General features: G+C 40.0%; 1 protein-coding gene across 1 annotated transcript in view; it reads left to right on the plus strand.

The window, feature by feature from the left end:
- Window positions 1-25294, plus strand: part of tsnare1 (T-SNARE Domain Containing 1) — a 214675-nt gene that overhangs the window by 150794 nt on the left and 38587 nt on the right. The window contains exon 11 of the mRNA XM_028471586.1: window positions 9491-9601. Within this exon, the coding sequence (XP_028327387.1) occupies window positions 9491-9586 (96 nt within the window). The 3' untranslated portion in view covers window positions 9587-9601. The remainder of the gene's footprint in view (window positions 1-9490; window positions 9602-25294) is intronic.

The raw sequence follows: 25294 nt of genomic DNA on the forward strand, positions 1-25294 counted from the left end.
AAATTCCCCACCAGAAGCTATGAAAGGAGAATATTATATCCATATTTTTTGCATTGCGTGAATCTATTATATGGATAGTTCTCATGTCACATGAGGTTAGATGTTTTTCTACAGGAGACATAAGTTGGCACTCCCTGTGTGGCAGACCCAGGTTTCATAGTTGATCTGCATTGTGTTTTGCCATGTGTGTTTTTTAATCTGTAGAGAGGAAAAAAAAGTTGTTGAAATACTATTGATAATGTTTATATATAGTCACATTTTTATATTTTAGTTTTGTTTTAGTCTAATTTTAACACTAATTTTAGTTTTTTTTAGTAATTTGACAGTTTTGTCACACTGTAACAGACACTGTATTAGATAAAAATATGTTTGTCATGGTAGTAAAAACTCCATTGTAAACATACTGCTCTTGTTTAATAAAAATGGGTCTTTTTATTAAACAAGAGGCCTGTTAGACCAAGTGAAATACATAATCATGTTCTTCACAAGTTGTTTATTTTCAGTTTATTTGAGCAAAATGACCAACCTGCAGAATAAAGCTCATCTCAAATCAGACTCAACCATTAACTTCAACACTGGGGAAGCTCAGAGTTTTGTAAAAAAAAATGTGGCCTCATCACCCCATCCAGCTCCAATGTGTGAACAGCAGTCGTGGATGGAGTTCATTATATTACAGACAAGGATGGTCGTTGTACAAAGAGGGCAAACAAAAAGTTCTTAACATATGGAAACGTTACATATTCAGTGATTAAAGAATCAAATGTTCTGATCTTTTGATTCAAATAATCATTTCAACTCAAATGTTTTTTTTTGTCGATTAAATCGTTTTCATTCTTCTTGTTTTTTTTTCCTCTGGTAAATGATTGCTCTCACAGTAACAGAACGCTGTCACCTCCAGTTTTCAGCTGCTTCACTGTGTGACAGCCTGCTGTTTGAAACATTCACACATGGAGCTGCAGGGATGTGGAGGTGTGTGAAACTTTATTTTGTGCTGTGCAACAATGATTAAATAATGTCTTAGTTACATTACGGTTACATTATGTTGGTTTATTTTTTTTTATTCTGAATTGATTATTTGGAATTAAATGATTCAGAATGAAATTCTGAATTGAGGTTCACATGGAAATCACATTTATTCACCTTTATTTAATTCCGCTTTAGGTGTGGGAGTTGGGAAGGTTTCTGATTGGACAGGGGGCGAACGTTGACGTATCACGTCTATTGGGAAAAAACACAACAAATCTTTTCTCTTTGGCTACAACATAGAAAACTACAAGTACCCTTTTCACTTTTTTGTTGTGGTTTTGAAACAGCAGCTTGATAATAACATATTGTTTCACTTTTTACCACTGAGGAGTAGAAGAGAGATAGAGTACCTGAGAAGGGAGAGAGAAGACCATATTTTGGTCATTCAAAGCCAGCGGTTAGTGCTACAGCTGCTCTGCCTAAACTATACAAGATTTTGAGTGGAAGGAGAACTTTTGGAGGATCATTTATGGAGCTCTGTATCCTGGTGCAGGACTTCACGTCCCCCAATAACACCTATATCGTTTGCTGATGTCAAATTGTATGTAACCAACCTGTTGTAGAATTATTTCAACATGAGCACACAGCAGAATCTACACTTATTGATATCAATGAAGGCAGTGGTTCCAAACTTTTTATGCTGTACCCCCCTTTGATAAATGGAAAACTCTCAGGGTCCTCCATTGCAACAATGGATGAACAAGGGATCTTTAATGTTAATAATAATAATAATAATAATAATAATAATAATAATAATAATAATAATAATAATAATAATAATAATAATAATAATAATAATAATAACCATGATTTTTTCATTTATACTGCTTGGATAAAAAACAAAAAAACGGAGGACATGACCACTACATTAACTTCAGCTATAGTGTTAATCAAAACAAGATGTCAAACCATATCAATTGCATACATAAATGCATTAATTATTTAATAATATTTATTAATTGTTCAGAACAGAGTCTTTATTTTTTTGAACGTGTAATTAAGTAGGGATTACTACTACTACTAAAATCTTTTTTTTTTATTTTTAAATTTGGTTTTGAAACAAAATAACCATAGAACTAAGGGTACACGGATTCCTCATGTAGCCTATAGGGAGGTAAATACATTTCTGAACAGTGAACCCTGAAGTTTTTTCAGCTGAGAACAAAACATGAACATTTATTTACTTGTCACAAAAATAACTCAGCTCAAGGTTTTGAGTGAGTATTTCATTTTCATATTTGACTTGTGAGTTTATAATGCATTGGCGATGCAATAAACAGAGAAACTGTAAACACAATCATAAAGAAGTGTGTGTGAGTGTTTTATAGCCCAAAGCCCCAAAGCTGCAATGGTTAGGAGCGTTATGTATTGCTGTCAAAATACAAAACAAAACAAAAGAAAACAAAGGACTGTCCCATTTTTATTTCTAGTGCTTCCAGCCTTCACAGCCTCACACAGTCAATCACTTTCCAGGTGATGTCAGTGAAGTTCCTGAGGGCTTTGGGTTCAAGGCAGTGTGTGTGAGTGTGGACATGGGGAATGGGCCTATAGTCTCAGTTCGAGTCCTGCTTGCTTTTAGGCGGCCATCTTGGATTATGTGTGAGTATTCTGTTTGGGTTTACATTTTAAATCTACAGCTTCACAATTTTTCCCATCATTTGTCACATGAAATTCATTTCACGTGTGTGGATTTTTAAACACACGCTCACATCACATTCTACAGGCTCGCTCATTTTGCAACATATCTACCATCATACAAATTTCTCCAACTTCACAGGAACATTTGACAAATGTTCAGGATTGTAAACAATTAATCAAAAATGTCTGTGTCTTGTCTACAGTCTTTCTTGTTTGGATATTAAATTATGTGCTAACCCTTTTAGCAAGGTAGTGGAAGTCCCATCCACACTGTTTCTTTGAGCTCTACACAATGCACAAACAAGGAATATTAACACTGATCTGGTCTTATTGTCTCCTAATATATGGATGATAGGAGGAACATGTGAACACTGTTTTTTCAAATGTGGTCTAAAACCTTTGAAATTTCCTTACTAGAAGATCTATGCCTAACAACATGCATTATTTTGCACCATATTTGTTTTATTAACTTTTAAAGAAACAAAGGACACAACTATTACTAATGCTGGGCATTTCAACACATTCCTCATGAGTGAATTTGTCATTCTCCGTATTTTCAGTAAATATTTTGACACACAGAAATTGTTGATAAACTCATACAGTGTATTTAATTTCTGACTGTCAGCGGATCAGTGGAGAGCAGCTGCTAGCACACGATTTGTTTAGCTGACAGTGAAAACAGTCTGCATAGTTTCACATGTCAGTATAACAGAATTCTGTCTGAGTCGTCACAATGTAATTGAGTTGCTTTTATGGGTACATGCACTTTTTTGAGTATATTTTTAAATCTGTAATTCATTAGTCCTTACATTTCTACATTCAACCATTACTGAGTAAATTGTTATTTTTTGTGATTATTTTTTATGGTCTCCTAAAGGCACATTGAACATAAATCATATGTTCTTGGGGTTTCTACCTATTATGTTGTTACCCACATGGCGCTTAGGGTTAGGGTTAGACTCAATAAACTTTGCTTTCCACTGATACAGTCAGATTTTATGGTTCAGAGCTGAGAGTTCAGTTGGTTGTAGGGGATCGAGGGGGGGTGTGAGGACAAAGAGTCACATCTGTAAACATCCCGGTGAAATTGGACACATCCTTGAGCGTGTCGGGGGAGACTAATCGGTTATAATGAATTGTTTTTGTTATTAACGGCTCGTCTGTTAGTATTAAGTACACTGGTCTCTGTAGTGCCTTCTTTATCTTTTTTGTTTGTGCTTCAATAACCTGCTTTGGAGATTCAAGGTTTATAGACAGAAAAGTCCTTAAACTCGCCCTGAAATGGTATCTTACTTTTAATGGATGTTCTGTATTTGCTAAGAAAGGTATACAACTTAGTTCTCTTGATCTCCAACTGCTGCTATTGACTGAACTTCCCAAATGGTCTTAGTCTTCAAAAGTGTTTCAAGCTTTTAGGTGCTGGGATTGTGGACTCAATGGGTCAGTGATGAAGCAAGTCTTTCTCCTCTATTCCTCCTCTGTCTCTCCCTCTGCAAGTCTCCAAATGCTGCATCACAATCTTGAAAATCCTTCTTTAAAAATACTGCAGCACTGCTTCTACTGTTACAGTAATCTCCTTTTTGTCCCTCTCTACCCTCTTTTCTGTCTTGTTCTCTTCAAATAACAACAACATTGGGAAGAGAAAGTGGGAATTAAAGGAATAGAGAATATAGAAGGAGGGAGTAGAGCACAGGGAGAGGATGAACAACTCTGCACTGTCAGAGAAAGCACAGAAAAGGAGAGGTTGGCAGAGAAAGTTTATAAGGCACAGTTTAGGAGGAACTGCATGAACGAGCTGGGGAATCTGCGGTGGCCAGCTGCAAAAGGGGAGATAGCGGGGAAAGGCTTTTAATTCGCAATCCCCACAGAGCCTTTGAAAATTACCAATCGTCTTATCACAGACGCAAGGCTGCTTATGCAAATTGTTGTAGAGTGGAACGTTTAAACGGAAAATTACTCGACAGCAATTTTTCCTCTTTCCTCTATCCCTCTCTCTCTCGCTCTCTCCTTGCATGCCTCTCTCCTCCACGCAGAAAGCCTGTTTTGAGTCTCTGATAAGAAGATGAATTGCTCTCCCCGTGCTTTGAAGCACGTCAGGATTTAAAGACTCCCGCCTCAGCTCTGGTCTAACGTTGCTGCTCTCACCGCCTTTGTAGCAAAAAAAAAAAAAAAGGCTGGCAAAAGAAGGAAAAAGGCATTTTAAAACAGCATTGATTGTTTGCTTTCATACATCCTCCTGCCTGAGGAGATGAGAAGCAAAAAATGTATGCTAACCTCTGCTCTTCACACTGTGGCATCCACTCATTTTGTGAAAACAATTAAAAGAAAAAAATAATTCGAGAAGGTTAAAAAAAATACAACATTTTTGTTATCTGAATAGAAACAATTGTGGTTTCAACATCCAAATGATATCACTCAAAATCAGTGGTCACTAAACTTTTCACAGTCGCGTACGCCTTCAGACATTTAACTAAAAGCCATGTACCCTCTATTCCTGCACACTTAAAAACATAATAATGCAATGTCATATACATTGTAGCCCTTCAGTTAAATTTGTCTCAGAATTTTACCTATCCTGTTGAGCAATTATTATTATTATTATTATTATTATTATTATTATTATTATTATTATTATTATAATAATAATAATAATAATAATAATAATAATAATAATAATAATAATAATAATAATCATCATCATCATCATCTTCATCATCTGTAAGCATGCAAGAAAACATCTTATTCTGAATTATCTCGATTTATTTAATTAGTCTACTGATATTTTTAGTGACAAATTATGCTCTGTTTTTGGAAAAAAAAATCAACCAAACATTTGTTGACTGAATATACAGCAGTAATACTACATATTCATCACCCTAAAACTGTGAAATACAAATTGCTACAATTCTTAAAGAGTTTTTTTTTTTCTGTATTTTTTTTTCTGTATGTTTGTCAAAGCTGAAAATCCACTTTCCCACAAGTAGGGGCCTACATGGTAGCACTTTTTTGAAGAGCGTTTTTCTTTCACCACTAGAGGGTAGTCTTACAAAGGCCAATGTGAAATTTGTGGCAATGCATGGAGGCTCCTGACAGCTGTTCTATTTATATTCTAGTTTCCAATGTTGTCACGCTGTTTTTAATTTCTATTCGTGTCCCCCCTGTGACAATTTGCGTAACCTTTAGGGTACCTGTACCTCACTTTGGGAACATAGGCTCTAAAATATTGCTGAGATGGGAAATAACACAGATCCAAAAATGAATCCCAACATGCTCTTCTGATTTTTGTGAGAGTAACAGAGTGCAGAGAAATCATCACTCCAAACATATGATAGCAACACGTGGCAAGTGACAACTATACAGACACATTTTAGTAACCAGAAAGTCTCTCATTGGCAGCTCATCAGTGCGGAGTAGTGGAGTGTTGAAATTATATTCTGATGCTTGTTATCTATCTATTAACTCAAAAAAGGTGTGTGTGTGTGTGTGTGTGTGTGTGTGTGTGTGTGTGTGTGTGTGTGTGTGTGTGTGTGTGTGTGTGTGTGTGTGTGTGTGTGCGTGCGTGCGTGCGTGCGTGCGTGCGTGCGTGCGTGCGTGTGTGTGCGTGTGTGTGTGCGTGTGGAGCAAATTTCTCCCTGACGTGGTACGAGTTTGACCTGAAATTTAGTCAACGTATTCCAAATACCCCAAGTGTGTGTATCTGTTATTTTGTAGCAAAATGTTCAAAACGTTAATTTTAAGATTACGGCCCTCTCAATAATGTGGGCGGGTTCATGATGTCACTGTGTCGCAGTAAAGTCATTATTAAAAACGTTTTTGTAGTGATAAAAGTTATTTAAGTTAATATTTCATGGTTATTTAAAATGATCCCCATGATCACAAACTTCCGTTAAGTTACGGGACACGGAGTCCGCTTCCTCTAAAAAAAAATAGAGCTCGCTGAATAAGTCATTTGAAACTGTCAGCCACTGGTGAGTCTTTTACCGACAAGTTTCACATTGTTTAAACCATATAACTGTCTGTGTAATTGTTTACTAACGCGCTGTTTCACTATAGTCGGTATTGAACTCAACCCATTCAATACTCCATCTGGAAAACTGCAGATTTTGAGTGGTGCCGTGCATAGAAGTTAAACTCTGACCACTTGGTTCAAAGGTAAACAATGATTTTTGTTTTTAAAAAAGACAGCCGTATTTTACATAATACTTTCATTTACTTACTCACTCATATAGTTTTGAGCTTTACGTTTTGTTTTGCGCAGTTTTGTTGTTTTTCTGATTGGCGCTACAATGGCAATGGAGTTTGGTTATCAGCGTCTCAAACATTTCACGGGAACACACGTTTATTTATAATAAAAATACACTAAATGAGTAAAATAAAACAAAAAACTAAACAATATTTATACAAAAAGTACACAAAATGACTCCAGAATCTCACTATAATGGCAACCAAAAACAGTTATACAAAAAAATGCACAAAAAAACAACAGAAAGATACACAAATACACACAATGACTCCAAAAAAGATACATTACAGAAATATATAACGAAAATGTGAAAATGGGTCAAAATGCACAAACCTAAATATTTACACAAAAATACACAAATGACTTCAGAATCTCACCACAATGGCAACAAAAACAATAATTGTACAAAAAAAAGCACAAAAACACCACAGAAAGATACACAAATACACAAAATGACTCCAAAAAACATTACAGAATAATATACCAAACAAAAAAATATATCTTTTTCTAGGGTGCACGTTCGCCTCACACCAAGAAGGTCCTGGGTTCAAGCCCTGGGGTGGACTCTTGGGTCCTTTCTGTGTGCAGTTTGCATGTTCAACCTGTGCAGCATGAGTTTACTCCAATTTCCTCCCACAATCCAAAAAACATGACTGTTAGTTGGTTGGAGTCTTTAAATTGCCCATGGTAGTGTGAGTGTCTGATTGAATGTCATCCTGCAATTGTCTGGTGCCCCATCCAGGATGTACCCCCACCTAGCGCCTGGTGTTACCCCCAGTTTCCACTGGATGCGGCTCCGCTGCTTTATGTCACCGCCGCGTCACCGGAGCTGATAGGTTTCCACTCTAGTCTATGTGTTAATTTCCACCGGGTTCGCTGCGGTGCGTGTCTGCTCCTTCCCAGATGCGGTAGTCCGGTACCCTCCACCAGATATACGCAGGGCTTCTATTTCTGGAGGACACCGGAGCACGACGCATCAATCAGCACAGAGCAAATGAAGCTAAACAGGAAATTAAGCACATACTCCGCAATAAAATATCGGGTTACTTCTCAAGATGAAACACAATTATATTTCAAGTAACTACATCACCAAAACGTCATAATTTGTAAAAACAAATTCACATCCACTATATTGATTCCTATCATACTGTAACTGCACTGTAAACTGCAACAACTTTGATTTAGTTCATGTTTTACTGGTGCAGTTTTATCTCTTCTCTGTTGGCTGTTGATAAAAAATGTGTCTATGATAAAACCTGAGAGTCCAACCTTTTTGTTCTCCTTCGTTATGAACACTGACCTGTTTATCTGTTTATTGTTGTGTTTAGAACACATACATTTAACCACGTTCTCGTGCGATTATATAAATATTGTGAGAACTGCTCTGTCTCGTGACGTCACAGTCGTTCAACCGGAGCGCACCGCGGCGCACTCAAAACGCAACCGGTGTGAATTACCGGACGGCGGAGAGCGGTAAAATACCGGATCGGTGCCGTGGCGCAGCGGAGACGTATCCAGTGGAAACCCCGAGTTAGCCCACGACAGGCAAAGGCAGACCCCTGGATGGACGGTCCTTCTCTAAAAACATTTGATTCCAATTTATATGAGATCCTCCTTCATATTTTTTCTATGTTGGTAGATTTAGAACAGTCCTTTGTGGCAGCGAGCTAAAGCCTGGGCTTTTGTCAGATGGATCAAGCAGTGGATTCTTTTCTATGTTCTACTGTACAATTCTTTTACACACTGACAAAAGACGTTGTCAACCAATGGCAGCAAAGCCTCCTGAGGGTTAAACCAATGACCCATTCAGGGCTTTGAAAATGCAATGATCGGTTTGATGCTTTGAGGACTTCTTCCCACTGAAACATGTCAGCTCCCTATTAGCGACGAGCAGAGCTAATAGAGCAGACCGTGACTCAGGAAGTCAGCATGCTCTCCATCGCGTCATTAATTTTGAAGACTTAAAGCTGTGGAAGATCGAAGAAAGTGCAACAATATCTCTAATTTGTCCTGTGTTGATGCTGGTTTTCCCAAACTGTTGTTGTTGCTGGTTTATTAAGAATCCAACTAAGATTGTGTCATTTGCAAACTTCACTCCAAGTTTGTTTTGATAGGGATTTTTGCGGTTGGGTTTTCCGCAGTGTGAAGAACATAAGGCTGAAGAAACCACACTGAGAACAAAGTGCAAAATCCACCTGCAAGGAGGACTGGATCATTCAAATAGAGATAATTTATTCAACAGCGTTTGAGGGATGATGATTTTAAATGTGGAGCTGAAATCTAAAAAAAAAATATGCAGACTCGTATAACTTCTTATCCTCTGAGTGATGGATTCAACTCAGCAGAGATGGGATCAGTCGTGGATTGATTGCTCATGTTGACTTACTGCTGTGACTTTTCTGTACTATTTTATACTTTATAATAGTCATACTGGTGCAGGTAAGATACCTTTGACCAACTGACAAAACCCGACAAACTACGCACACATCTTTACTTAATGGTTAGCCAAAACATCATCTCTGGTCTCAACTGATGTATGTCTAATGCCTCCAAGCTCAAACTGAACTCTTTCTCTTCCCACAGAGGCAGTTAAGGAGGAGGAAGTGCTGGGTCCTGGTGGTTGGAGTCATTGTTGTTACCATACTCATCACCATCATTGCAGTATCAGCAAAAAAGTGAGACATTGGAAACACGGTATGTTAAATCACCCACAGTTTAACACCATTTTACCTTATTTACTCTGTAGGAAAACATTGTAATACATTTTAACACCTGCCCGCAAGGTGCTATTCTTTCTTTTTCATATAACATTTTCTGTCATTACCTCTCATTTCAAACCTGATAAAAAATGTTTAACTGAGACAAATGAAAATGCCATAAATGCTAAACCATAAATCAAAAATGTGCACATTTCTAACAAAAGATAAAATAAAAAATAATTCAAATCAATTTTGACATCAACACTTTTTCTGTCTTTAGAATATATTATGCATTTTATCTCTTTTATAAAGGTTTTTAGAAATCAGTTTTAAGCAATTGAAAGCTTCAAACACAAAAGCAAAGTCCTGAACTTCACAATGGCCTGTATTTTGTTATTGGATTGACTTTTTGAGAGTGTCTTGCTGTAATTGCTACTGTTTAGGGACTTAATCGTTCACTGCCCACTGCTGTTCTTCAACACTGGCAGTCGCCATGGGAACATTGACCCAACCTGCTGTTTTATGAATTGAACACTTTGTTTCAATGGATTTCCATTTTCTGTCCTCCAGAGGAAAAACATGTGTCGATGCTTGATACAAGCAGAGACATCTTATATTGAACGTCCAGCTCGGAAGAAAAAAACAGCATTTGTTGAGAAAGCATTTTCTTCAACCATGAGCAATATAGTATAGTATTATAGATATACAACAAAAACTGGTCAAGATCTTCACATTAAGCAGGAAGGGTGATAATTTCTTACTCAAAAAAGGCTGCATCCAACTGATCCTACCATGGATCGGCCACCATCTTTAAATCCAATATTGCTGCCATGAGGAAACATTGAATGTCTGAGAAATGTTGTATGGTTGAATTAATTTAGCATGCTTATGATTGGCCTAAATAATGAATCCCCAAAACATTTGCCATTAGTTTGCATCATCTTTAAATGACAGATAGATAGCGTTCCCATGTATGCAGTGATCCATCTGATTCCCTATGAATATCTTTTTGTGGCACTCGTTGATATGAAACCGTTTTGATGCTGGTGTTCTTACATCCAGGCCTTGTTATGGAAAATTGTTGCATTTCAACGAGTCGGTAATCAGCCACTTTGTAAAATATTCTCTTTTGGACAATTGTAGGCATGATGCTGCTCACACCATTGCCATGCTAATGGAAGCCTCTGTTTCCAAATGCAATACTGTTTATGCCATATCTGGGTTTGGCATAAAGGCTGTGTGCGACATGTGGAATTTCATGCCAAACTCGGTTAAAGTCTTCAATCATCTGTTAAATGCACGAGTCAAATTAACAAATGATCACACAACCAACATGGGGAGGTCTTTTGTTGTCCTGTCCAGTTGAACTTCCACCATGAAGTAAATGAATGAAGCACACAACCAGCTGTTAGCTCAGGGAAATCAGCCGTAGAATCAGAAGTACTTTATTTATCCCAGGGGAAATTGCTTTGTCACAGAGGCTCGAGAAATATCACACATGAAAAGAAGAAACACTAAACAAAGAAAGAAAGAAATGAAAAAGAAAACGTACTTAATTAAGTAAAAGACTGTTAATTAGATAAGGCTTAAATACAAGTGCACACATTGCAGAAGTAAAATAATAATAATAATAATAATAATAATAATAATATAAGATGTCAGGTTAAAGTGATGAGTTTGATCGCCACAGGCATGAATGATTTCCTGTGGCGTTCTCTGGAGCACCGTGGTGGGATCAACCTGGTGCTGAAGGTGCTTCTTTGGCTGACCAGCACATCGTGGAGTGGGTGGGACTCATTCACCAAGATGGCCTTCACATTGGACAGGCTCCTCCTCTCTGTCACCACTGTCAGAGAGTCCAGTTTTACCCCCACAGCATTGCTGGCCTTGCCTTCTGTTGGTGTCTGTGACCCTCAGTCTGCTTCCCCAGCAAACAACAGCATAGAGGATCGCACTCGCTACCACTGACTCATAAATCATACTCAGCATTTTTCTGCAGATGTTGAAGGATCTCAGCCGCCTTAGAAAATAAAGACGGCTCCGGCCCTTCCAGTAGAGGGAGTCAGTGTTCTTTCCCCGGTCCAGTTTATTGTCTATTACCAGTCCCAGGTATTTGTACTCCTTTTTTTTTCGTAGTCTTCATTTGAAGGGACAATACATAGAGACATTAAGCTCATAAAAGACAGTTCTACACCGGAACATATTTATGTTCCTAGTTTCCATCTGTAGTCCCTGGTTACATGTATAAAACATCCAATAACATGCAATCAATTACAATAGTAAAATGTACAAGAATAATGAATTAAGAACACTCAGAATATGCACTGTCACTGACCCACGACACACACATGTACAGCATCACACCTGTACATTACATCCACACCTCTCATTTACAGCAACATAATTTGTCATTATTTATAAACACTAACCATAAATTCAATACATTTAATAAAATACACATTAATATGTTCTCGTTCATGATTATGAACACATTCCCGGTAAGTTGTCACGTGGTTCAAACATACTCCTCTACAATAACCACACTGACCCACTGGATGGAGACAGGGCTGACTGGCCTCTTGGTTCTCCTCAGGTCCACAATCAGCTCCATAGTCTTAGTCACATTGAGCTGTAGATGGTTCAGGTCCCTCCATGTGACAAAGCTGTCCACAGCAGCCCTGTATTCCACCTCGTCCCCCTCCCGGATACATCCAACCACTGCAGAGTCATCCGAGAACTTCTGCAGATGACAGGTGTCAGTGCAGTAGCTGAAGTCTGTGGTGTAGGTAGGGATGTATATTGATAAGGATTTAGCGATTCCGATGCTTTATTGATTCCTGCTTATCGATCCGGTTTTTTAGCGATTCTCTTATCGATTCCCAAATATGCTGAAAAACAAGTAGTACATGAGTACATGAGTAAAATAAATATCTGGTTTATTCATATAAATCTTAATTATTGAGAATAAACAACACTCAAATGAGTCTTCAATAAACATATAAACTATACTCACTAAAATGAGTCCTCAAGTAAAGTGGCTATTGGAATAGGATAATAAATTAACCTCATTTTTATCATTATCACAGGTGGTCAAAGACACAGCATTGCTTGAGTATAATATGGGTTAAGGTGGTGAAGAGGAAGGGAAAGAGGACAGTCCCTTGAAGGGCCCAGGTGTTGCTGACCACTTTGTTGGACACATAGAGTTGCATGCGTACATACTGTGGTCTGCCAGTTAAGTAGTCTACAATCCAGGACACAAGGAAGGAGTCATCTCTGTCAGCTTCTCACCCAGTAGAGCTGGACGGATGGTGTTAAAAGTAAAAAAAACATGACTCTCACAGGCCTTGCTGGCTTGTTCAGGTCTGAGTTGACGTGGTTGAGCAGGTGAAAAGGTGAAAACAATATTCTTATCTGGGGGCAGTACCAAACTACATGCCCATTTTGTTGCCGTCACCTGCAAAATGTTCAAAACGTATGGCATCCATTTTGGACAGTCATGCCAAAGGGGGTGGAGCCCTGCTAAGAGCCCGATATGCAACCACTAACCAAAATGTAACAAGACCAGAATTGTTATTTAAAAAGATCAGATATATCATCTTAATGGCTGCCAACTACGGCAGGATTTTTTTTTTTAGGATTAAATGAACATTTGAACTCACCATATTAAAATGTCCTTGTGTAACAATTTTTCACACTTTTTGTTATTAACAACTCAAGATAAGGACATTTAACAATTAATTTCAAATTCAAAATGGCTGCCATGCGGTTTCTCAGATATTTGAATTGAATCCATTATTGAGCCATCACGCAAAAACACCCTTGTGTACCAAACATCTGACACAGCAAATTTAGGACCTAAGATAGTGATGTTCAGTGTTTTGTCATTTCAGCCATATTGGACGTCAGAGTTCTGACCAATCGGTCAGACTTTTTAGATCAGAAATCAGTGCTAAAAAATTTCACACTTTCCATCAGAAGTAAACACTTTTTCCACAAATTTGACTCACTAATACAGCAAGGTCATTTGCTGGCATGTTGGGCAAGTTACTTTCAAAATGTAATACATTACATATTAGTAGTTATTCTCATTTACAAGTAATTAGTTACATTATAATATTACTGTCTCTGAATTGTAATGTGTTACACTACTTTTTAGTTACTTTCACCAAAATAACCGCAGAAGTATGACAGCATTTTAAAATGCTATATTATAGTTTATTGCAGCTGAATATATCTCCAGTGGAGGGTGATGTGGTATAGCATAATGACTATGTAGCCTACTAACATTTATAATAGGCACAGTGAAGGCTCATGGTGCAATACAATAAGTAACAATGACCGTCAGAATCACAAAAGCAGACAAAGTTAAAGTCTAGGAATAGAGCTAGAAATAACTGTAATGTAACATATACCCTTATGACCTGACAAGATGCACAATCTCTTTCTTTTTGTTTCTATTCTTTTATTCTTTTTTTAGTGCACTGTTTTTTACTGCTGCTAACCTGGTGACCAGTAAAATTCTAACATTATTTTCTATCAGCGCTCAATACAAACCAGTCACGAGGAAACATGACCACCAGTCAAAGTGTAACAGTATTTTATGAGCGCTCAATACAAACCAGTCACGAGATTGCATGACCACCAGTCAAAGTGATGACGGCGACGGCGGCTCTGCTCAGCTCTGCTATTGTTTTTAGCTGCCAGCTAGCGGCATTTCCACTGTGAGTGTCTCTACAGAAATCACTTCTAAATTAGAAACTTCTACACCACACATTTAAGAGCAGGAATCTGATCTGTATGAGCCTGAGTCTCAGCCATACGGCACGGTGCCAGAATACTTTAAGCTCTGCCGATATATACATTAGCATTGTGTCACTGTTTGTAATAATAATACAGTGCATGACCCAGTGACCATACTGTATGGTATGGTACCACTCTCTATGACAACGTTAGCTTACCTTGTCATTGCTGGTGTTGGTGGGGATTTTGCCGACAAGCTTTTTAAGCCGACGATTCTACTGTTGACAGAGGCTGCATATCCTCCACCACATACTCTGCCACCACTTCTCTTGTTTCAAGTACCACGGCAGACTGAGAGAAACCTCATTTCTGCTGCTTTGTCTGACTATTTTCCACACTTTTGTCCTCTGCTCTCTTTCTCTTCGACTCGCCTGCATCTCTCTCTGTCAACTTGGTGTTAGCGTGGCACCGGTCCAGGTAACTGGTGCTGATTTTGACATCTCAAGTTAAAATGCATTGTAACTGTAACTGAGATTTGTAAAGGGTATAATATTACATTATTGTAATTGCGTTAGTTTTGTAACATGTTACTCCCCACGCTGTTTGCTGGCTATGAGATGGTCATGGCACAGTGTTGTTTCATCACATGGTTTTGTCATTTGATCTACAATGAACAACCGCAGCTCAAACATAGTTTTAAATTTGAGATGTTTTGTCAGTTCAATCTGTGGGTCAGTCTTCCCTTTGCCTTGACTTGAGGGTGATCTTTTCTAATGGTTAATCTGACTTTCTTAAGCATTATTGAGTGTTTATGTTTGTTTTGTCTTTTTTGTTGCCTTTGTTTGTTGATTAAACAAAATCCAAGTTAGATTTTTATTTTTTTACCGTTTCAGAACATGTTGGATTCAACAAGTTTACTATCTTGTCTGTCATATAAGAATGAATAAGACATATATTGTCAGACCTTGAGGAAATCTGAGCCACTCGCTAAGGTTACAAAGGCAATGGTGCACAAACATAGACTTTGCATCAATGAAAGAGACAAATGGAGTTCAGCATCTTTCTCCACACAGTCATTATTCTCAGAGCCTTCCCTTGTTAGAAATTAGGAGGAATCCACAATAGCATTACAGTGCCATCTGCTGATGAATTTCAGTTTTGACCTGCTATCCAGAGAAGGAAAAACTCAGAGTTATCTGGGAAATAAATAGGAAGTCTGAAGGCATTTCCAATGCACTCCATAGGCTTGATCTATTTTTGTTTGTTTAGGAAAAATACTACTTGGCTGATTTTAAAGGGAACATTATGAAAAATCTACATTTGCAGTTTTTTCAACACATATGAGGTAACTTGAGTGTCCACCAGCAAAGAAATTATCCAGTCATTTATTTGTAGTCTGTGTAAGTCTTATAACACAGAGAAAATTGCTCCGTTTTCTACATTTGTGATATCACAAATAAAATCGGGAATCTGTGTTGCCAGATCAGATTGACAATTTCCAGCCAAGTCACATCTTAGAACCCGCCCATTCCAATAAAAACAGCCCAAACACGAACCACGAATTTGGCAACACTGTGTTTGTGACACAATGCGACGTAGCGGTTGGACAAAACAGCCGACTATCGCCTTGAATGGACTATTCCTGTAATCTCTACATGAGATAATGACAAGAAAGCAACGTTGCAGCTCCAGTAAGTGTTTGGAGCAGCTGAAACGGCTGCTTTTGCTGTTGAAGCTGCTGTTGCTGCATGGCGCATACACATTATGAAACAATGTTTTTCTGACTCACAATCGCAATAGCAGCTTAAATAGCCATGTGTTTACTGTAATATGCAGTTTTTGGCTGAATACAATAATAGAAGTGTGTGAATAGCAAAAGAAAGTCGCTAGTGATCATCTGTTGTGTGGAGTCCGCGTCTATAGACACGCCCACTCAAACAGTCAGATTTTAATCATGTAAAGCTCATTGAATTGCCTTGTGTATGAAATGTGCTATATGCAAATAAATTTGCCTTGCCTACTTAGTTCTTTTCAGGAATGATATGTAATGTATGAAAATAAATAATAATAATAATAATAATAATAATAATAATAATAATAATAATAATAATAATAATAATAATATGTATTTTTGAGTAGATATTACTTTCCTAAATCCCACAAAGGACAGGGAAACCATGATCCATGATTCCTGGCGCTGGTCATCGGATGTATTAGTGGATCATCTTGTCAATGAATGCCATTTCCACATGTGGTTTAATCAAGAACCAGAGGTGGGAAACTCCAGTCATGTGACTTGATTCGAGTCATACTTGAGTCGCAATTTTCGGGACTTGAGACTTACTTGAATAGTTCGCTGAAAAGACTCGAGTTGACTTTGGACTTGCGTCTTATGACTTTAGACTTGACTCGGACTTGAGCATATTTACTTGGTTTTTTCGTATTTAAGAATTAACTATAAATGTTTTAATAATTCGGCGAAACCAAGCGCTATTTTTTTTCTGACACAAGGAGCGCCTATGGATGCTACACCTGGAGACCGTGGAACAGATCCTGTTACGTACGGGCCTCGGTAGATCTGTTCGCCGCGGAAGTAAACAGACTGCTGTTTTTATATTGTGGTGCTTGTGAATATGATGGGCATATTTGTCCTGTGTTGCCATGTTGGATGTTTGACACCCTGAATTAGTGGATGTGACTGTAGTGTTTGTTCTGTGTTGTAAGCTCTCCTCACTATCGCAGTAGTTCTTGAACGGGAGTTGTTCCTATTCTGGCGGGTTAGGATGTGTGTGACAGCACTGTGTGTGATGGTCCTGCTGCTCTGAAACCCTGCTATTAAAAAGCTACTTCTGAAAAAGCTTCTGCCCTCCTTACTTCACATCTCATCCTCACTACAATACGTTTTGATTTCATGTATGAATAATATCTCTGTAATTACTGGGGCACCACCTAATACATGTTTTACATTATTAAAGAAATTAGAAAACTATTGAAAAGTCCCTAAGTAACAAGATTATAATAGTTTGGATCTAATTCTTAACAGAACAAACAATGTTGGGCTCAACGCCTTTAAAACCACTGCCTCACCAGAACAGTACAAAGATTATTGTTTTTTTTTTTTTATTATTATTATTATTATATTTTGACAATTATAAAAAATTCTACTTTTTGAATGTAAACCATTGTTTGGTGTCTGGTGAGATGACAATATACTCTAGATATAAAGATGGTTTTACTGTATGTTGAGATGGGGGCAGGCATATTGTTGATGCAGTTAGACAGATGCTTCAGGATAATTATAGATAGAGATTATCCAGTTCAACAATTGTATTATTGTTGTTATTATTTTTGATTATATGTATTAAAATAATAGTGTGGATACTGGATTACTAGCTTCTGACCCCTCCTGAGAGAGGAACATCAGCATGTTCTACTGTCTGAACACGTTACAATATAAGAAATGCCCAGATATGTTCTAAGTTCTTTAAAGCTTGTTCTACTTTGATAGGGGACAAGGCCAAGACATCACAGCAAAATGACTACATGTAGGGTTAGCACACAGTGTGTGGTAAACACAATAAAATCGTTTTGATGATCACTGATCATGCAGGGGAGTCAGCGTCTATAGACACGCCCACTCATGAATATGCATAAGTAGGCCCCTAAACAGCCCCTTTATAGAACTGCTCAGGAAGTCACTTTTCGGAGGCTAAAACTCTGGAAAACAGGCGAGTTTGGGAAAATAAACCTGAAAAACTGTTTTTGGGAACAAATCGAGATGGGACCTGTAAAGTACAGATATAATTTTATTTATTACATTTATGTTAATTTATTTTCTTTTGTCACCTGCTGTATAAGCTATGTGTGTTGTACAATTTTGTATTTAAATAAGTAATAAAAGTCCCACAGTTAAAATGTGTAAAACAAGCCTGCGTATGACTTGGCATGACTTGGTCACTGAGGTGTGACTTGACTTCACCCTTACAATGGAATGACTTGACTTGACTTGTAACAATAAGACTTAGACTTGACTCGAAACTTGCATTTAGTGACTTACTCCCACCTCTGTCAAGAACATATCCATGCAGATTTGCTGTAGCTGTAATGATCAGTCCTCACAATGCTGAAAAAGGTGATAAACTGAGTACAAGCTGAGACACATGAAAGAGAGATGCAATGTGTGTGTGTATATATATATATATATATATATATATATATATATATATATATATATATATATATATATATATATATATATATTAATTATTAATTATTATAAAACCACCTTCTTTGTAACGGTCACATCCAAAGCCTGTACAGCTAAGATGAATGTGGTTTTCAGCCACTGGATGTCAGAACAGGGAACATTAATAACATGAATATTAATGCAGACACCCTGTCCCATATTCCCATTGATATTGATCAATAAATGTCATAATGCACAGAAGAGTTGTCACAGGTCGTGGTGAATGCTGCTTGGGAGGAAGTGAAGCTGCTCAGAGAAAAGATGTGGATTGGATGGATGTTATTTCCACCTGTTTTATTGATGTCACAAGACACACAGTGTCCTCGTCGCTCCTGTGCTTCAGCTGCTAAATACAGGTTACCTGTTTTTTAGCGGTCAGATTGATGATAATTACACACGGCTGTTCTTCCATTGTTGAAAGCCTGCTACAGCATCACAGAGGCTAAGCACGAATATGCACAATGTCATGAACAGAGAAAATATAGTGAGAGGCGAAAAGAAACAGACAAAAAATAAAGGTAAAGAAACAACTAAGAGTGTCTGAATTACAGGTTTGATATAATACACGGGCTTTACAAAATGATATGACGTCAATTGTGAATACTTTGTCGAAAGGAAATAAAGAAGATAATGAAATAATTAAAGCATCACTATATGAGTGGCATAGATAGAAAAAGTTTGTCATTTCCACAAGTCACTAAATCGATTTATAACAGTTGTTTCATGTGATAACGTGATGTGAGGCTCCTTGTAAAGTTTTCGGTAACACTTTACTTGTTTCATACATAAGGCTGACATTACACTATCATTATTATGACATGACACCTGTCATTAGCATGCATAATGTGTCATAAAGGCTGTCATTAAGTATTGTTTGTGACCATAACCCTTAATCCTTCATTACCCTAACCCAAAAAATGCCAACATAGCTCCAAATGTGTCATCATTTTGCGAACAACACTAAATGACAGCCGTCATGACATCTTATTCATGCTAATGACAGCGTAATGTCAATCTTATGTAGAAAACTTCAAGTAAAGTCTTCTTCTTCTTCCTTCTTTTTAGCTTTTTAGCCAGTAGCTAGCTCTGGCCTTAAATCTCAGTATATCTCAGTACACAGTAGTTAGTAGTTAGGTTGGGCATGGGATCATGGGGATAAACCATCAGTGTCCTGACTTAATTTTTGTAGAAATATGTGTGTGCTGCTCCTGTGATGTGTGCTAGTGTGTGTCAGTCTGACATACACACAGTTGTGTCGAACTCAGCAGACATTTCACAAATCAACAGTGTCCTGTTGTCGCAATGACTGAGTTTAGAAATGAGTTATATCTATCTCACCGTTTAGTTATGATATTATGTGACAGTGACATTATGAAAACTAATGGCCATTTACTTTAAATGCATTGTTTAATACTGAGCATATTTTCTTTGCAAACCTCAGTATATTTTAGTATCATAATGACTTTCATAACACAATTCAAACACAATCTCATCTTGTTTACCATAGAGTCATCTGATATGACATTGTGGGATTTGGTTGAAGGTCACGACCTAATACCTATTCAACGTATTTCTCCAGTGTTCGTCATTATTCACAGTATTGAGAATTTGAAGCGCTGCAGTTAAAAGAGTTATGTAAAGAACGAGGGTTGGCAGTTACTGACAAGCCAAAGGAAAAACTTGCAGCACTTTCTTAAGCAGCCTGACACCAAAAGTGAGTGATTGTTCCTTCAAAGCAAGAGCAGATGTCAGCTGCTCAAAATGAAACCAACCACCTGCTGGTTTTAGACAGTTTGAAACTGGCCACGCCAGCCGAAGCACTGTACGCATTGTGCGTACAATTTTTTTGAAGGTGTGGAATTTTTTTTTCTTTGTTTTGTTTTTACGTTTTGCTGGGCTGTATTAATCTGTGTTTCTGTACGCTGTTACCATCCTTTGCTGTAAAGCATAACTGTGTAAGGACCGCATAGGTCCCTACATGTGTGTCACCCAGCAGGGGTGAGCCAACCCTTTTTAAATGTCATTTATTGTGCAGAACCTGGTCACAGAGGATATAAAATCATTTAATTATGGTCATTTTTCTTTCGTAGTACTGTTTTATTAATGGAGCTGTAATTGTGAATGGGAGATGTCACGCCTATATGAGATGATCAGGTCACGGGCGCGAAGGGCGCATAGTGTTGTGACGTCACACGCCAACTTGACACTGCTCAGAGCTGCAATACCGTGGAGCTTACCTCTTTGTGGATTGTACCGTTGGGGTTTCCTCGATCATCCATTGACGGGTAGAACAAGGTTTCGCGGAGCTGCTGGGATCATCTGGTCTGACTTCGGATGCACGGGAGGGCAGCTGCTTGGTGTTTGTGAGTAACTGGGCTGCCTATGGCCCCGTAGCCAGCTACCTGTTGCTACAAGTGTGTTCATTTTACCACGTAGGACCGAGCCTGCGGTGGGAACAAGGCGTCGGGGTTTGGACTTCAGCGTGCATGGACTTTTGATGGGCTGCTAAACTATAGTTTTCTCGTGCCATAGAGCGTAGTTTTGTGTTTGTTTTTTTGTTTGTACATGGGTTTACGCTCGAGCGTTTGGGTGGGATGTGCTTTAAACTGCCTGAAATACAAGGCTAATACCTATAAGCCAAAGCTATTTTCATGTGTTAATGTGTGTGTTGGCATTCATCCCTGCTGGTAGACCGATCCGTCCGTTACCTGAAAGTGTGTTGTAGCTTTATTGCCTTGGAAAAGACAGGTGAATTGTTACAGAGTGGTGGCCCGTACTGGGACCGCGGATCAGGTTCTCATTCATTTCAGCGCGTTTATTAGTACTTTGCTATGAAACGGACTGACGTTCGTAGCGCATAAATATGGCGTAACTCCTACAGAACAAGTCCTCGGCATTGTATTTAGCGGATAGAGTTGCTGGGGTTAGTGTCCAGGCTGGTGTGGGTTGTTTTACGCACGCATGCGCATAGGGTTTCGGTTCACGTACGCCCGCGCACAATTATAAGCCCAAACCCCTGCAAAACTCACTCACTCTCTTAAAAAAAAAAAAAAAAAAAAAACATTAAATAATAATAATACTAATAATAACCAAAAAAATAAATAAATAAGAATAATAAGAGGGGAAAAAAAATCAAAATTATAACAATAAAATAAAAAAATGAATAAATAAAAAAAAGAAAAAAAAAGAAAAAAGGGGAATTTTTTTATTTTTCATTTTTTTACATAAATTGGGGACCAAACACAAAACCCATTCTTATAAGCAAACCTAGCCTCTACACGTCCCCTATTCACATTTATACTCTCCTGGCACATTTGGATTGAATAATGGAAGATCTGCCACCAGAAAGGGGGTTGGTGGACGTGGAAGAGACTGAAGGGGAAAGGGTAGGAGACACCAACACCGACCCGTACCGCCATATCACCGTTAGGCAAGCCAAAGACGGGGTACCAGAGCTCATTAGCCAACTCGAAACTATGTATTTAAATGAGTCCAATGAGCAAGAGCAAAATACAGTCACAGCTGAGGAAGAGAATGATGAAGACTCAGAGGCCACAGAGGCTTTAAGGGAGCAGCTCCAGGCCCTACAGCAGACAGTGGACAATCTGGATGTCCGGCTTAAAGAGGCGGTGGACAGTACCCTCAGCAGAGAAGATGGCCTGAGAGCGGGTATGGAGAGGTTAGGAAGTGAGTTAAAGGAGTATGTGGACGCTAAGATGCAACATTTTGATGAAGTGGTCACAGCCTGCCTACGGCGCAGGGATGAAAAGTGGAGCGAAGAGCTGAAACAAACCCTCGCCAAAAGTCGGTTGACGTGGAAACCCGCCAGTTACTCCACACCTGTCGCCTCTACGTCCTCCAGACGCCAGACACCTGGGGACGCTACTTTCTCCATACCCCCAACAACACCTGCTTTACCGCCCATCCGGATGAAATTTCCTCAGTTTGGTGAATCCAGGAGCTCTGCGGATATCATGGACTTTATCGAGCAGTGTGAAAACTTCTTGGCCCTTCGGCCTTTGTGTGATGCGGAGCTGATGGGTACTCTCAATGCTGTTTTAAAGGGTCCGGCATGGAGTTGGTGGGTCACTGCTTGCAACACCATAAACAGTTGGATACAATTCAAGAAGTCCTTTCTCGAAGCTTTCCTGCCCTCGGACTATCAGTCAGAAATCAAGGAACAGCTCTGAGCAAACGTCCAGGCCCCAAACCAATGTCTGAGAGATTTTGCATATGATCATTGGGCCCTCTGCTTGAAGTGGAGACCAGACATGTTGGAAGGAGATATTGTGAATCGTATCCTCAGCGCATGCAATCCAAGGCTGGCTAGCGGGCTACGAGGGACAGTGACCACGGTGGAGCAGCTGGTCAAGGTGGGCTCGCTCATTGAAAAGGACTGGAGTAACACCAGAGACTACTGGAGCCGCATTCAACAGACCCACCCCCCTAAAAAGGCTGGGAAAAGATCGGACCATGGTCCAGGTCGGAATGCTGGGGCGGACCTTGCCACGGCTGTGGGCGAGCAGTCCCTATTGGTAGTGCCAATCAGTATTCGTGGGTCCAAGGGTGACGCAGTCCTAGATTCAGGATGCACCTACTCCCTGATGAGCCACACCTTATGGAAGGCTGTGAGAAAGGAAGGAGAAATCCTAGCCCCGAGTGAAATCCCGAGGTTCGTTATGGCTGATGGACAGGAGAACAAACCTAGTGGAAAGGCTACCCTGCTCCTCACCCTGAACGAGTTCCACGGTACGCTCACAGTCCATGTTCTAGCTGATGGCCACCTGTGTATGCCTTTGCTGCTCGGTCTCGACTTCATGACCATGTCTCAGATCACCCTGAGACCACACCTCAGGAGGTACACCATGCCAGGAGGGAGGGAATACACATTTCTCCCGAAGTCAAGATTGAATCTTCAGTGGAATCAAAAAGCCCCTTCGGTGCACTTCTATGTGGCTGTGACAACTCTCAAGGGCGACCAACCTGTCATCCCCCTCCTTGATTCCCAGCCCGAGGCGGTGCGGCCACTGCTGCAGAAGTGGCCAACTGTTTGGACTGAGACCACTGGGACCACCAAGGTGATCCATCCATCCATCCATCTTCTCCCGCTTAGCCGTTTCCGGGTCGCGGGGGAAGAATCCTCAGTAGGGAGGCCCAGACTTCCCTCTCCCCGGCCACTTCCTCCAGCTCTTCCGGGGGGACCCCGAGACGTTCCCAGGCCAGCCGAGAGACATAGTCTCTCCAGCGTGTCCTGGGTCTTCCCCGGGGCCTCCTTCCGGAGGGACGTGCCCTGAACGCCTCACTAGGTAGGCGTTCAGGGGGCATCCTAATTAGGTGCCCGAGCCACCTCATCTGGCTCTTCTCGATGCGGAGGAGCAGCGACTCTACTTTGAGCCCCTCCCGAATGACTGAGCTTCTCACCCTATCTCTAAGGGAGAGCCCAGCCACCCTACGGAGGAAACTCATTTCGGCCGCTTGTACCCGTGATCTTGTTCTTTCGGTCATGACCCAAAGTTCATGACCATAGGTGAGGGTTGGAACGTAGACCGACCTGTAAATAGAGAGCTTCGCTTTTTGGCTCAGCTCCCTCTTTACAATGACGGACTGGTGCAGACTCCGCATCACTGCAGACGCCGCACCAATCTGCCTGTCGATCTCTCGCTCCATCCTTCCCTCACTCGTGAACAAGACCCCGAGGTACTTAAACTCCTCCACCTGGGGCAGAACCTCATCTCCAACCTGGAGAAGGCACTCCACCTTTTTCCGGTCGAGAACCATGGACTCGGATTTGGAGGTGCTGATTCTCATTCCGGCCGCTTCACACTCGGCTGCGAACCGATCCAGTGAGAGTTGAAGGTCACGGTATGTTGGAGCCAACAGGACCACATCATCTGCAAAAAGCAGTGATGCAATACTGAGGCCCCCGAACCGGACCCCCTCAACGCCCTGACTGCGCCTAGAAATTCTGTCCATAAAAGTTATGAACAGAATCGGTGACAAAGGGCAGCCCTGGCGGAGTCCAACCCTCACCGGAAACGATTTCGACTTACTGCCGGCAATGCGGACCAGACTCTGACTCCGGTCATACAGGGAACGAACAGCTCCTATCAGGAGGTTCGATACCCCATACTCCCGGAGGACCCCCCACAGGAATCCCCGAGGGACACGGTCAAATGCCTTTTCCAAGGTGATAAAGCACAAAATAGTAGCAGCAGATGAGATGCCAGTACGACGGAGGGCTTATAGGGTGTCCCCAGAGAAACAAAATGTCATTGAGGAGCAGATTCAGAAGATGCTTGAGAACAATGTAATTGAACCATCTACCTCCCCCTGGGCTTCTCCTGTGGTCATCACACCGAGGAAGGATGGTACACCACGGTTCTGTGTGGACTATAGAGCCCTAAATGCCAAGACACAGCATGATGCCTATCCTATGCCCCTAATACACAAGATCTTGGAATCCCTGCAAGGCGCCCAGCATTTCAGCTCTTTGGATCTCCAGAGCGGATACTGGCAGGTGGCTATGGATGAAGAGAGTAAACTAAAGACTGCAATGACCACTCACCTCGGCCTGTTCCAGTTCAAGGTCATGCCCTTCGGTCTACGCAATGCCGGGGCCACGTTCCAGCGTCTGATGGAGATCATTTTGGGTGACCTCAGGGGAAAGATCTGTTTTGTATACATCGACGACATAATTGT

The sequence above is a fragment of the Gouania willdenowi genome, chromosome 16 (assembly GCF_900634775.1).
Source record: "Gouania willdenowi chromosome 16, fGouWil2.1, whole genome shotgun sequence".
NCBI lineage: Eukaryota > Metazoa > Chordata > Actinopteri > Blenniiformes > Gobiesocidae > Gouania > Gouania willdenowi.